A 14,783-nucleotide genomic window follows, 5' to 3' on the forward strand; every position below is an offset into this window, starting at 1 on the left:
TATATGATTATATATTTTTATGAAATCAGAAAAATACCCTTACTTTTGGGAGAAAATACCTTTATGTAGCAAAATTATACTTATTAGATTATGACCCACATAGCATCTGATATACATATGGGAAGCTTGATGCTTGTTAAATAGAATTTATATATTTTTTAGTGGATCTTACAAATTTCTTAATTATTATTATTATTATTATTATTTTTTTAAAGATTTTATTTATTTATTCATAGAGACAGAGAGAGAGGCAGAGACACAGGCAGAGGGAGAAGCAGGCATCATACAGAGAGCCTGACGTGGGACTCGATCCAGGGTCTCCAGGATCACACCCTGGGCTGCAGGCGGTGCTAAACCACTGTGCCACTGGGGCTGCCCTTTCTTAATTATTATACTGAATAATAACTCCAAATTGAGATTTCCTTACTTTGGCCTTTTATTTACTCAGCAGATGTTGTCTTTACTCTTTTTTCCTAATTGAGCCCATCAATAAACATTAATTGAGGTTTCATTTGTGTAGGTTTTTTTTTTAATTTTCTTTTTTTAAAAATTTTTATTTATTTATGATAGTCACACAGAGAGAGAGAGAGAGAGAGAGGCAGAGACACAGGCAGAGAGAGAAGCAGGCTCCATGCACCGGGAGCCCGACGTGGGATTCGATCCCGGGTCTCCAGGATCGCGCCCTGGGCCAAAGGCAGGCGCCAAACCGCTGTGCCACCCAGGGATCCCTGTGTAGGTTTTTAGTGCTAAAACAAGGCATGAGACATGGTCTCTGTTCAAAGACTTGTAAGCCCACCAGGATAGCAGGATAATCTGACTACAGATGAATTTTAGTATGAGATAGCTTTTACTTAAATGTCCAAGGAATAGGGAACTGAACAAGTAATATGATTAGAACTTGGTATAATAATTAAATAATATGGCAAGCTAATATATATTTAATGGTTATGTATGATCTACTACTGGTTATTAGCACTTACACATTTGATGATTAAAATGTCAGCTATTCTTGGAGTGTCTGGGTGGCTCAGTCAGTTAAGCATCTGGTTTTTGTTTTCAGCTGGGGCCATAATCTTAGGGTTGTGAGGCTGAGCCCTGCTTCAGGCTCCATGCCCAGTGGGAAGTCTGCTTCGGATTATCTCTCCCTGTGCCCACCCCCTTGTGTACGTGCACACTCTTTTCTCTTAAATAAGTGTGGAAAAAAAAACCCAGCTATTCTCAAACAACCCTGAAGGGCTTTGGCTGATAACGTGTCATTTTGCTTAAGTGAAAATATGAATTTTTACTTTATCAGTCATATCACCTTTGTGACTAATATGAGTGAAGGAAGTATAGGCCTAGAAGTGTGAGTGTAGGAGCTACATTTAGAAGCAGAATCCTGAGACCCCTGGGTGGCTCGGTGGTTTAGCGCTTGCCTTCAGCTCAGGGCGTGATCCTGGAGTTCTGGGAATCAAGTCCCGCATCGGGCTCCCTGCATGGAGCCTGCTTCTCCCTCTGCCTGTGCCTTTCATGAATAAATAAATAAAATATTTAAAAAAAAAAAAAAATGGAGCCAGAATCCTGCTAGTTCCTTTTCTGTTCATCTGAAGCAGAGTTCTTTTTTCCAGAATAGCGAGAGGTCAGGTAGAAGGGGAGGTTGGTGCCAGAAGGTGATTGGTTGGTTGAAAGATAAATTTGCGTTTCGTTGAGGTTTTAATTTACTGACAATCACTTAGAGTTTTGTGTGTGTGTTTTAATCAGAATAGAATAGTGTAGTGAACTCACATATACCATTCATCCAGCCTCAGTAACCACTGACACATGGTTAATCCTACTCTTCCTACTTGCTTAATACCTTCAAGATACCTTGAAACAATCCCAGACAGTCATTTTATGTATAAATAATTCAATAGACATCCCTAAAAGATAAGGAATTTTAGGGGTACCTGGGTGGCTCAGTTAAGTGTCTGACTCTTGGTTTCAGCTCGTCATGATCTCAGGGTCATGAGATTGAACCCTGTGTCAGGCTCCATGCTGGGTGTGGAGCCTGCTTAAGATTCTCTCTCCCTCCTTTAAAAAAAAAAAAAGAATTTTAAAAAATCACAATGCTTTTGGCACCAGGAGTTCTAAGGCTACTTATCTATATAGCACTAGGGGATGGCGAGTGCAGTGGACAGTTGTCTCTGCATATCCAGAATTCTGTGTAAACTTTTGTGTGCACGTATTTGTGTGAATTTGACTGGGTTTAGTGCCCTTGGCCTTTATGTCCTCAATAGGTTCATGATCCATAAAGGTCAAGAACCACTGATACTTGTGTATTCAAGGAAGAGATATTAGCTCTTAAAGTAAAAGGCCAGGCATTTATATCAGATTTAATCTTTCATAGGGTTACATGATGAAAAAAGGCCACAGACGGAAAAACTGGACTGAACGTTGGTTTGTACTAAAACCCAACATAATTTCTTATTATGTGAGTGAGGATCTGAAAGATAAGAAAGGAGACATTCTCTTGGATGAAAACTGCTGTGTGGAGGTAAGAATCTACTGTTACCACTTTCTGATGCTGCCCCCTGCTGCTCAAGTGTTTTATCTTGCTTCTGGTCTTTAGAACCTTAAAATACTCTTAAAATTTACATTTCTAAAATAGTATAGGTGTACAGTTGCCAAACTTCCTGAACCAAAAACCAAAGATCCCTGACAAGTTTTTTTTATAATGTGAATTTGTTTTCTGTCTCATGAACAAAGTATAGGGATTAAGTCAGATTTATTTGTACATTTAAGGAAACACACTTATTCAATAAAATGGAGTTCTAAAAAAAGCAAAAAAAAAATCAGTAAGACAGGGTTTGAAATCATGAATATATGAGGAACTCTGGGCCATTTTGAATACAGTAAATAAAACTAAAGAAAATATGAGTATTACCTTTGAATATTTTAGGTGACCTTCAGGACACCTTACTTAATAGCTGTTAATTCTATAAAGTGAAGTCTTCAAGAAACATACATTTTGAGTTTTTGATTTATATCGGAACTATCATAACTGTATTTGTTGAAGAACATTTAAAATACCTAAAATCTCGCTTATAAATGAGTGTGTTTTGATGGATGAAATAGTATAGATATATTAATGTCTCAGGGTGTGCACTGCCACTAAGGGGTCTTAGATTCGTGGAGATTCACGAGATTAACATAGGCCATACCAGTCTACTTATAAGGATATAGGACAGGAACTATAGCTTGCTAGCAGTAATATCTCAGGTACAAAGAAAGTGTATCTGCATCAGGCAGGTATGGAAATCACCCTGGCTCAGAAGCCTCATGGTGCGCTGGAGTCAATACCTGTTAAAACAACGTGGATATACCTTCCAGGGTTCCTGTAAGGGGTGTGGTGTGTTCATGTATCAGTCACTGTGCTCAGGAAGGCCAAAGCATGGTGTCTCCATCAGGTGTTGGTGGTTCTCACAGTCCAGATGGAGTATACTAATCAGGGTTCACTGTTACCATAGGTATTGTTGCCTAGAGGATAGCATTCTGTAAACCAGAAATATACCCTTATAGACATTTTTCACTGACATTGAATTTCGGCCAGATTTGTATAAATGATTAAGGTTGGATTTAATTTAAATGCTTAAAAATAAAATTTTAAAAAGCTGTTTTTGCTTTCTGTGTTAGTCCTTGCCTGACAAAGATGGAAAGAAGTGCCTTTTTCTCATAAAATGTTTTGATAAGACTTTTGAAATCAGTGCCTCAGATAAGAAGAAGAAACAGGAGTGGATTCAGGGTAAGGCAATTTTTATTATTTGTCATGACATAACTTGAGTTCTGACTTTGTATTTTTAACGTTATTAAAGATACTAAAAGCATTGTTCCCTCATTGTAGTTATTTCTGCATGCAGCATAGTAGCTGAAAGAAAAAGTGAGAGGAGTTCCCAAATTTTTCATCAATTTCATTTGCATAATGAATTTGTGGGAAAATTATAAACTGGACATTTCAGATTTTATTTACTTATACTATTTAAAGAGAATGGAATTTCCCCTTTTAAAGACTATGAAGAATTTTAAAGTGACCATCTTGAATTTTTAATAATACAGATAACAAAAGAGGAATAATGCAGTCACTTTTGAATATTTCCAGTAATTTTCAAGATCTGTTATTTTCACAAGAAATCACTAGTTTCAAATAATTGTCTTAAGAACACAAACTTTTCTTAGAGATTTTTATTTATTTGACAGAAAAAGAGTATGAGATAGCGCAAGCAGAGGAAGGAGCAAAGAGAGAGGGAGAAGCAAGCTCCCCACTGAGCAGTAAGCCTGATGGGGGCTCCATCCCAGGACCCTGGGATCATGACCTGAGCCTACAGCAGATGCTCAGTCGCTCAATCAACTGAGGCACCAATGCCCAAGAGTACAAACTTTTGATTTAATAACTTTTAAACTAAAGTATTATTCTAAAATTAGTAAAGCATGAAATACCATATATGAGGTTTTTTATTTAATCATGGAAGAGGCTTCTGCATATATTCTTGAACATAAGTAAAATTATGTTATACTGAAAATTGTGGTCATTTTGATTTGACTTAAGATTTTGAGGCAAGTGTATCTAGGTTTGAATCCTCTTCCCTGGGTCACTTGAGTTATGAATTTTGTAACTGTTTTTCCTCTTCTGTAGAATGGGGATAATAACAGTACGTACCTCTCGAGGTTTTCGTAAGGTTTAATAATTTGATAATGAAGATAGACTTACACATTTTAAAAATGCCATGTCATTGCAGAAATGTGATAGATTGCAAACAACCTAAATGTCCATTAATTGCAAAATGGTTGAATAAATAATGGAAGAAACATAATGGGGTTCTTTTTAAGATTTTTTTAAAGATTTTATTTATTTATTAAAAAAATATTTTATTTATTTATTCATGAGAGACACAGAGAGAGAGGAAGAGACATAGGTAGAGGGAGAACAGGCTCCCTGGAAGGAGCCTGATGTGGGACTAGATCCCAGATCCTGGGATCATACCCTGAGCCGAAGGCAGATGCTCAACCACTGAGCCAACCAGGCGTCCCCACAGTGGGGTATAATGCTTTGTTTATTTTTTAAAGATTTTATTTATTTATTTGAGAGACAGCATGAGAGAGAGAGAGAGCATGAGCAGAGGGGACAGGGAAAGGGAGAGGGAGAAGCAGACTCCCTGCTGAACAGGGAGCCTGATGTGGACCTTGATCCCAGGACCCTGGGACCATGGCCTGAGCCGAAGGCAGACACTTAACTGACTGAGCCACCCAGGTAGCCTGTTTAATGCTTTATATACTGATATGGAAAGCTCTAAAGAGATATTATTGCTAGCTCTCGAGATAAATTGAGTGAAAAAAAAACCCTCAAGGCTCAGGAGAGTGTATTAGGTGAAAAGAAGATGGAGGATCTATATGTTTGTTTGTTTGTTTGTATATGCTTAAAATATCTCTGGAAAGATGCACAGGAAACTGTTGGCATTAGTTGGTAGTGGAGAGGGAGATGCCACTTCTTGGGGAGCAGGAGGGAGACTTCCCATGTCTTTTCATGCTTTTGAATTTGAACAATGTGAAAGTGTTAGCTATTGAAAAAAATAAATTTAATTCAGATAGTAAGGAAAATACATAAAAATTAGATAATGCATGTAAAGGGTATCCTTATAGTACGTATTCAGTAAATGATAGCTACTCTTACCATCTCAGGAAGGAAGTGTATAAGGATATGGTTTCATAAGGCATAGATAAGGGGCAGACTAAACCCAGCAGGTAGCAAATCAGAGATCAGGAACTTTGAACCTCAACTCTTACTATGTCTTGTTCTTACTTGGTCCTTTGAGAAACATAGAGAAGGGCACTGAAAGTGTTGTTAAGTTCTTCAAATGTGTGCGATATTCCTGAATCAAGTACCTATTTAAGCAGAGATAAGCAGTTATGGAATTTTGGAGCTGGTAGGGACTCTAGAGATGACATCTTTCATGTTAGAGATGAGGAGACTGATGCTGCAGGTTTTGACCCGCTCAAGGTCACACCACTACTCAGTGGCAGGATCAGAATCTACACTGGGTCTCTGGTTTTCTTTCCAGTATGCCATCTGCATTTTAGGCTTATGAAGAATAAACAGTCTGTCCCTGTTTCTGACCTACACCTTTTATAGCCATTCATTCTACTATCCATCTGCTGAAGTTGGGCAGTCCCCCACCACATAAAGAAGCCCGTCAGCGACGGAAAGAACTCCGGAAAAAGCTGCTGGCTGAACAGGAGGAGCTGGAGCGACAGATGAAGGAGCTTCAGGCTGCCAATGAAAACAAGCAGCAGGAGCTGGAGACCGTGAGGAAGGTGAGAATGGCCACTGGGCCCGAGGAGGGCTGTTTCACTGTGGGGGCCACAGCTACTTTCCTTATAAGCTTTGATTCCATCAAGACCAGGTGCACAGTTTTAGCGAGATGTTTTGGTAAATTGTTTTCTCAGGAAGTATGTCTAGATTGCTGAGTGAGAGAGATATCCTGGTTTTCCCAGCCCAAGGCATTTCATTGACCGAAAAAGAATAAGAATAGTGAGCACAGTTGAATTTTGTCAGAGAAGTATGAGGAATTTTATTCCCCTAAGGATGTCAAGGTCACTTTTGGTGATCTGGGCAGGATGTATTGCCTTTTTAGTTTTTCTCCCCTTAGCTCCCATCCTTACTTGTGAATACCCTTAGTATAGAACTGTGGGTCTCACTTACCATTTGGAGTCAAAGATACAGAGTCTGGGTTAGTTTCTCTTTTTATCTCAGGGCTAGGAAGTCAAGTACTGTAGATTATATAGTTGACATTCATTGGAAAAACTGGTTGCTCAGTTGTATCATGATTCTGGGGGTGTTAGTGGGTCCTCAGTGTATAAGCACCGTCCTTGTTTGGGATGGGTTGAGCCTGTCTGCCTTAAATGAGTGAGCACCTCCTAACTATAAGATCAAAGACCCTTTTGTGTCTCCTATGTAGCACCTTTTTCCTGGAGTATGAGAGATGCTCACAGTATAAGCCCCCACATTCCATTCATTCATTCATTTATTTATTTATTTATTTATTTATTTATTTATTTATTTATTTATTTTTATGAAAGTCACACATAGAGAGGCAGAGACACAGGCAGAGGGAGAAGCAGGCTCCATGCACCGGGAGCCCGACGTGGGATTCGATCCCCGGTCTCCAGGATCGCGCCCTGGGCCAAAGGCAGGCGCTAAACCGCTACGCCACCCAGGGATCCCCAGCCCCCACATTCCTGATGGGGTTCTCTCTTTGCAGTCCATGAAAATGCCACACTTTGTGCTGACATCCTCTGAGTAGACTCACAAATAATTTTCTAATACTTTTATAACCTTACAAATTATGTGAGCATCTGATGTTAGAAATAGTTGTTCCTATCCATCATCCCTCCTTTTTTTTCTAATTTAAATTCAATTTAGTTAACATACAGTATATTATTAGTTTCAGAGGTAGAATTTAGTGATTCGTCAGTTGCATATAACACTCAGTGCTCATTACCTTAGGTGCTTTCCTTAATGCCCATCACCCAATAACTGCATCCCCCCACCTCCCTTCCAGCAACCCTCAGTTTATTTACTATAGGTGAGAGTCCCATATGATTTGCCTCCTTATTTTCATCTTATTTTATTTTTCCTTTCCTTCCCCTATGTTCATCTGTTTTGTTTCTTAAGTTCTATATATGAATGAAATCCTACAGTATTTGTCTTTCTCTGACTTATTTCACTTAGCATGATGCCCTCTAGTTCCATCCACAGCATTGCAAATGGCAAGATTTCGTTCTTTTTGGTGGCTGAGGAATATTCCATTATATATACACATATCATATATAGAGTATATACAAAGAATCATAAAGTGAATACCCCTGAAATTACTACCCAAGTTATATTTATTTATTTATTTTTTTTCCAAGTTATATTTATATATATATGTATATTTATATTACAAAATTCTGGTGTCCCTTTTAATTTTTTACTAGTTTACAAACAGTAAGATTCATGGTTTATATATCGTTTCATGAGTTTTTATATGTGTCTAGATTCTTGTAACCAGCACAGACAGAATGAAGGAAAATTCTCATGCCCCAACGAATTTCCTCACACTGTCCCCTATACTCAGATTGTCCACTAATCCCTAACCTCTAGAAATCACTGATCTATTCTCTGTTTCTATGTTTTTGCCTTTTCCAAATTGTCATTTAAATGGAATTGCACGGTATATAAGTTTTCAAGACTGGGTTCGTTGACTTAGCATCATGCATTTGAGACTTAGGCATCTGGCATCCTTTTAAACTATATATGGACTCTTTTAAACTCTGCCTCCCATGAGCATGTACATGTTCTGTTCTGCTTTATGTGAATGTATGCCCAGTGTTGGCAAGGACCTAGGCCAAAGTAGACAGTTTTCCTACTACCTAGTTTTACAAGAATTACTTAAGCAACTAACTTGATGGTAAATGTTGAGAATTATAATAGATCCCTTCATAATCTTTAATTTTATTTTTCTTGTTAAAAAATAAAATTCATCAATTTTCATTGAAACATATTTAGAAAAAACCTGCTTGGATGAATATTTTAATCACCTGGAATTTGATAACATTTGTGAGGTTTGTAAGACTTGATTGGCCTCACTTGGAAGAAGGAACAAGAAATTATGGTAGTTTCTGTAAAGTAATAGATTTCTTTAAAGAGATTGCCCAAATATTCTTTTTTGAAAAAAGACTATTTTTGTAGAGTACTTTTAGGTTCATGACAAAATTAAAAGGAAGATAATGGAGATTTCCCATATACCTCCAGTGTCAACAGATGCATGGTCTCTCTTGGTATAAACCTCCCCTTCCAGAGTGATATATTTGTTAAAGTTGATGAAGCTACACTGACACCTATAGCACCCAAAGTCCATAGATTACTTTAAGGTTCATTTTTGGTGTTCTGCATTCTGTAGGTTTGGACAAATGTATAATGACATGTATTACCATTACAATATCATTCAGGCTTATTTTCACTTCCCTAAATCCTCTGTGTTTTACTTATTCATCCCCCTCTGTTCCCAAATAACTTTTGTTTATACTTTGGTTTCTTTTAAAAAATACAATCTTTTGTATAGATAATATAATCATATGGTTCAAATTTTGAATGATACAAAAGAATAAATCCCACTTGATCATGGTATATGGTTCTTTTAACTTGGTTTGCTAATACTGCATGATTTCTTTAGTATGGAGAGAATTTATGTTGCCATAATAAATACCACGCAAAGCCTATAGCTAACATTGTACTCAGTGGTGGAAAGCTGAAAGCTTTTTCTCTAAGATCAGGATAAAGATGCCTACTCTCAGCACCTTTATTCAACATAGTATTTGAAGTCCTAGCCAGAGCAATTAGGCAAGAAAAAGACATCCAAATTGAAAAGTAAGAAATAAAATTGTCACTATTTGCAGATGACGATGTTTTATGTAGAAAAAACTGTCAACTCTGTCAAAAAAACTGTTAGAACTAATATAAACATTCAGTAAAGTTATAAAAAATCAATATGCAAAAATCTGTTGTTTCTAGGGGTGCCTAGGTGGTTCAGTCAATCAAGCATCTGCCTTCAGCTCAGGTCATGATCCTCAGGTCATAATCCCACATCGGGCTCCCTGCTCAGTGAGGAGTCTGCTTAAACTTCTCCCTCTGTCCCTTTTTCTGCTTGTGCTTTCTTGTGTGTGCTCTCTCTCTCTCAAATTAATTAATTAAATTAAATTAAAAATATTTTTAAAAATCTGTTGTTTCTATACACTACTAATGGACTATCAGAAAGAGAAATTAAGAAAACAATGCCAGTCCCCTCTCAATGGACATTTGGGTTGTTTTAATCTTTGATTAAATAGGCAGTGCTGCAGGGAATTACTTTGTACCTGTGTCATTTTATACACATTTCAATGTATCTGGAATAAATTTTTAGAAGTGGGATTGCTGGAGCAGAGTATATACATCTATAATTATGAAATCCAAGCTGGTGCAATAGCTACTATTTCAAGTCTTGCTATTCATTGTACCAGAGGAAAAAGTGTTCAGTGGAGTGCCTGGATGGCTCAGTTGGTTGGCTGTCTACCTTTGGCCTGGGTCATGATCCTGGGGTCAGATTGAGTCCCACATTGGGCTCTTTGCTCAGTGGGGTGTCTGCTTCTCCCTTTTCCTCTGCCTTGCCACTCCCCCTGCTTGTGCTCTCTCTCTCTCTGTGTCAAATAAATAAATAAAATCTTTAATAAAAAAAAGTGTTCAATGATTTGCTGATTAAGTACTCCAGCCCAGAAGTATCACATTTCACTTCTATTTACAGTACTTTGCTCAGTACTAGTCACATGTTTCTGTTGAAAAGTCAGCTCTCGGGATCCCTGGGTGGCGCAGTGGTTTAGCGCCTGCCTTTGGCCCAGGGCGCGATCCTGGAGACCCGGGATCGAATCCCACGTCGGGCTCCCGGTGCATGGAGCCTGCTTCTGCCTCTGCCTGTGTCTCTGCCTCTCTCTCTCTCACTGTGTGCCTATCATAAATAAATAAAAAATTAAAAAAAAAATTTAAGAAAAGTCAGCTCTCAATCTTATTGGTGTTTTCTTTTTCTTTCTTTCTTTTTTTTTTTTAAGATTTTATTTATTTATTCATGAGAGACAGAGAGAGAGAGAGAGGCAGAGGGAGAAGCAGGCTCCATGCAGGGAGCCCAACGTGGGACTTGATCCCAGGTCTCCAGGATCAGGCCCTGAGCTGAAAGTGGCACCAAACCGCTGAGCCACCTGGGCTGCCCCTTATTGGTGTTTTCTTGTGTGTGATGAATCATTCTTCTCCTATTGCTTTCAGGAGTTTCTTTTTTTTTTTTAATATTTTTTTTCAATTTTTATTTATGATAGTCACAGAGAGAGAGAGAGAGAGAGAGAGAGAGGCAGAGACACAGGCCGAGGGAGAAGCAGGCTCCATGCACCGGGAGCCCGATGTGGGATTCGATCCCGGGTCTCCAGGATCGCGCCCTGGGCCAAAGGCAGGCGCCAAACCGCTGCGCCACCCAGGGATCCCTACTTTCAGGAGTTTCTTTTTGTCTTTCTGTAGTTTAATTATTATGATGTGTGTGAGTATGTGTCTCTTTGTGTTTATCCTGGAGTTTGTTGAACTCTTGGATGTGTATATTAATGTTTTCCATCAAATTGGGAAAGTTTTCAGCCATTTAAACATTTTTCTATTCCTTTCTCTCTTTCCTCTTCTTGTGAAATTCTCATTATGTGGATGTTGGTACACTTAACAGTGTCCCACATTTCTCTGAGGCTCTGTTCATTTTCTTCATTCCTTTTTCTCTTTGTTCTTCAAATTGCATTTCTCCCTATTGATCTTTGATTCTTGCAGCCCAAATACATAGGTGAGAACCTCTAGTGATTTTTTTATTTTAGTTATTTTGCTTGTCAACTCCAGAGTTTCCATTTGGTTCTTTTTATATTTTATAATTTATATAATTTATATATTTTTATTCATAATCTCTATACTTTGTTACTTCCTTAAGCATGGTTTCCTTTGGTTCTTTGAACATATAACTTCTATGAAATGTTTGCTAAATCCACCATCAGGGCCCCTTCAAAGGCAATCAGTTGTCTGCTTTTTTTCCCTATATATGTGTCACATATTTCTTTTGTACATCTCATATAATTTTTTTTTGTTGAAAACTGGACATTTTTTTTATTTTTAAAATTTATTTTTTTGGGATCCCTGGGTGGCTTGGCGGGTTAACACCTGCCTTCAGCCCAGTGCGTGATCCTGGAGTCCCGGGATTGAGTCCCATATCAGGCTCCCTGCATGGAGTCTGCTTCTCTCTCTGCCTGTGTCTCTGCCTCTCTCTCATGAATAAATAAATACAATCTTTAAAAAAAATATTTTTAATTCCAGTATAATTAGTATACAGTGTCACATTAGTTTCAAGTATACGTTATAGTGACTCAGCAATTCCATACAATACTCAGTGCTCATCACAGTAAGTGTATTGTTAATCTCCTTTACTTGTTTCACCCATTCCCCCTACCCAGCTCTCCCGTCTAGTAACCACCAGTTTGTTCTCGTATTTAAGGGTCTGTTTTTTTTTCCTTTCTTTTTTTCTTTGTTTTGTTTCTTTCAATTCCACATATGAGTGAAATCATATGGTATTTGTCTTTCTCTGAATTTTACCATTGTAGTAGATCCTTTAGATCTATCCATGTTGCAAATGGTAAAGATTTCATTCGTTTTCGTGGCTGAGTTCTATTCTATTGCGCGTGTGTGTGTGTGTATATACACCACATTTTCTTTATCCATTCATCTTTTGATGGACATTTGGTTGTTTCCATATCTTAGTATTGTAAATAATGCTGCAATAAAAATAGGGATGCATATATCTTTTTGAATTAATGTTTTTGTATTCTTTCGAGGAATACCCCATAGTGCGATTGCTGGATCATATGGTAATTCTGTGCTTAATTTTTTGAGGAATCTCCACACTTTTTCCAGAGTGGCTGCACCAGTTTGCATTCTCACCAACAGTGAATGAGGCTTTCTTTTTCTCCACATCCTTGCTGACGCCTCTTGTTTCTTGTTTTTGATTTTAGCAATTCTGACAGGTGTGAGGTGACATCTTATTGTGGTTTTGATTTGCATTCCCTGATTGATGAGTGATGTTCAGCATCTTTTTCGTGTGTCTTGCCCAACTGTAGGTCTTCTTTGGAGAAATGTCTGCCCATGTTTTCTGTCCCCCCCCCCCCCCCTTTTTTTTTAAGTAGGCTCCAGCACGGGTCTTGAACTCATGATTCTGAGATCAAGACACAGGCTGAGATCAAGAGTTGGACACTTTACTGACAGAGCCACCCAGGCACCCCTTTCTGCCCATTTTAAACTGATTATTATTACTATATTATTATTACTATATTTTTTAGTATTGAGTTTATCAGTTTTATCAGTTCTTTTTTTTGTTTTGTTTTATCAGTTCTTAATGTGTTTTGGATACTAACCCCTTATCAAATAGATCATTTGCAAATATTTAATCCCATTCAGTAGATTGCCTTTTAGTTTTATGGATTGTTTCCTTTGCTGTACAGAAACTTATTTTGATATAGTCCCAATAGTTTATTTTTGCTTTTGTTTTCTTTGCCTCAGGAGACCTATCTAAAAGAATGATGCTCTGAAGTGATGTCAGAGAAATTACTGCCTGTGCTCTCTTCTAGGATTTTTATGGTTTCAAGTCTCACATTTAGGGCTTTCATCCATTTTGAATTTATTTTTGTGTATGGTGTAAGAAAGTGATCTAGTTTCATTCTTTTGCATGTAGCTGTCCAGTTTTCCCAGCACCACTTGTTGAAGAGACTTTTTCCCATTCCTGCTTCCTTTGTTGTACATTAATTGAACATATAATTGTGGGTTTATTTCTGGGTTTTCTGTTCTTTTCCATTAATCTGTGTGTCTGTGCCAGTACCATACTGTTTGATTATTACTGCTTTATATAGTCTATCTTGAAATCTGGGATTGTGATACCTCCAGTCTTGTTCTTCCTTTTCAAGATTGCTTTTGCTATTTAGGGTCTTCTGTGGTTCCATACAAATTTTAGGATTATTTGTTCTAGTTATGTGAAAAATGCTGTTGGTTTTTGATAGGGATTACATTACATTAGATTGCCTTGGGTGGAACATTGTAACAGTGTTTATTCTTCCAATCCATGATCATGAAATATCTTTCCATTTGGAAAACTGGACTTTTTAGACAATATATTGTAGCAACTCTGGGTATGGATTTCCTCCCTCCCCTCAGGGCATGCTGTTTGCTTGTTCATTTGTTTAGTGAGTGGCTGGGCTATTACAGTGAGGTCTGTTTTCTTCACACTGTGAAGCCTCTTGACTGTCTTCTTCAGGCACAGCCTTGGGCACGCACAAAGCACCCTGGGATGACCAGGACGTTAGCACGGTTCTCTTTGTGTGTCTCTGTCTCTGATATCTCTGTTAAGCTGTCTGCCTCTTTTGGTATCCTATCCAGCTGTTAGAGTTCTATTGTTTTCAACAGTGGCACTGGACCTAAATTGCTCCGGAGTCTGATATTACTTAAATTCAAGCCCACTTGTGGTCTTTGAGACTTGTTCCTATTACATGAGGGCTCTTTTCTGTCTCAGTTTCTAACTTCTAGCTGATCTGTGGTTTAGTTTGTTGGTCTTGTGGAGCAATGAGCCACCTCTTAATTCCTTAAAATTTCTGTTGCTTTCAAGAGTATCATTAAGTTTGAACTTCTTCACCCTGTGTTTTAAATAACCTTTTAAATAACATTTCTGGGGCGCCTGGGTGGCTCAGTCAGTTAAGCATCTGACTTTGGCTTAGGTCATGATCCCAAGGTCCTGGGATTGAGCCCTGCAGGGAGCTTGCTTCTCCCTCTTCCTCTGCCTGCCCACGCCCCCTCCTGCTTGTATGCTCTCTCTCTCTCTCTCTAATAAATAAATAAAAAAATATTTTTAAAGATTTTATTTATTTATTCATGAAAGATACACAGAGAGAAGCAGAGACATAGGCAGAGGGAGAAGCAGGTTCCCCGCAGGAAGCCCTATGTGGGACTCGATCCTAGGACTTGGGGATCACGCCCTGAGCCAAAGGCAGACGCTCAACCGCTGAAGCCACCCAGGTATCCCATAAATAAAATCTTTTTAAAAAGTTATGTCATGTCTTTTGGGGAGAACTTCTGATCTTGCCTATCTGTCTGGCCAAACCGATGTGCCAGTGCTCTGGAGCTCGTGGCAGAAACAAATAGTCTC

General features: G+C 38.3%; 1 protein-coding gene and 1 long non-coding RNA gene across 4 annotated transcripts in view; one reads left to right on the plus strand and one right to left on the minus strand.

Annotated features, from left to right (window-relative positions):
• LOC125753229 (uncharacterized) overlaps nt 1-3,535 on the minus strand; it is a 35,062-nt gene extending 31,527 nt beyond the window's left edge. The window contains exon 1 of one of the 2 annotated variants that reach the window (XR_007404517.1): nt 3,319-3,535. This is a non-coding gene — a long non-coding RNA (uncharacterized LOC125753229). The remainder of the gene's footprint in view (nt 1-3,318) is intronic. The other variant, XR_007404516.1, reaches the window with a different exon arrangement.
• Nucleotides 1-14,783, plus strand: part of SWAP70 (switching B cell complex subunit SWAP70) — a 75,289-nt gene that overhangs the window by 52,110 nt on the left and 8,396 nt on the right. For both annotated transcript variants that reach the window (XM_025459453.3, XM_049098773.1), the window contains exons 5-7: nt 2,366-2,512; nt 3,652-3,760; nt 6,143-6,324. In XM_025459453.3, the coding sequence (XP_025315238.1) occupies nt 2,366-2,512; nt 3,652-3,760; nt 6,143-6,324 (438 nt within the window). The remainder of the gene's footprint in view (nt 1-2,365; nt 2,513-3,651; nt 3,761-6,142; nt 6,325-14,783) is intronic.

This window comes from Canis lupus, chromosome 21 (genome assembly GCF_003254725.2).
Source record: "Canis lupus dingo isolate Sandy chromosome 21, ASM325472v2, whole genome shotgun sequence".
NCBI classification, from domain to species: Eukaryota; Metazoa; Chordata; class Mammalia; order Carnivora; family Canidae; genus Canis; species Canis lupus.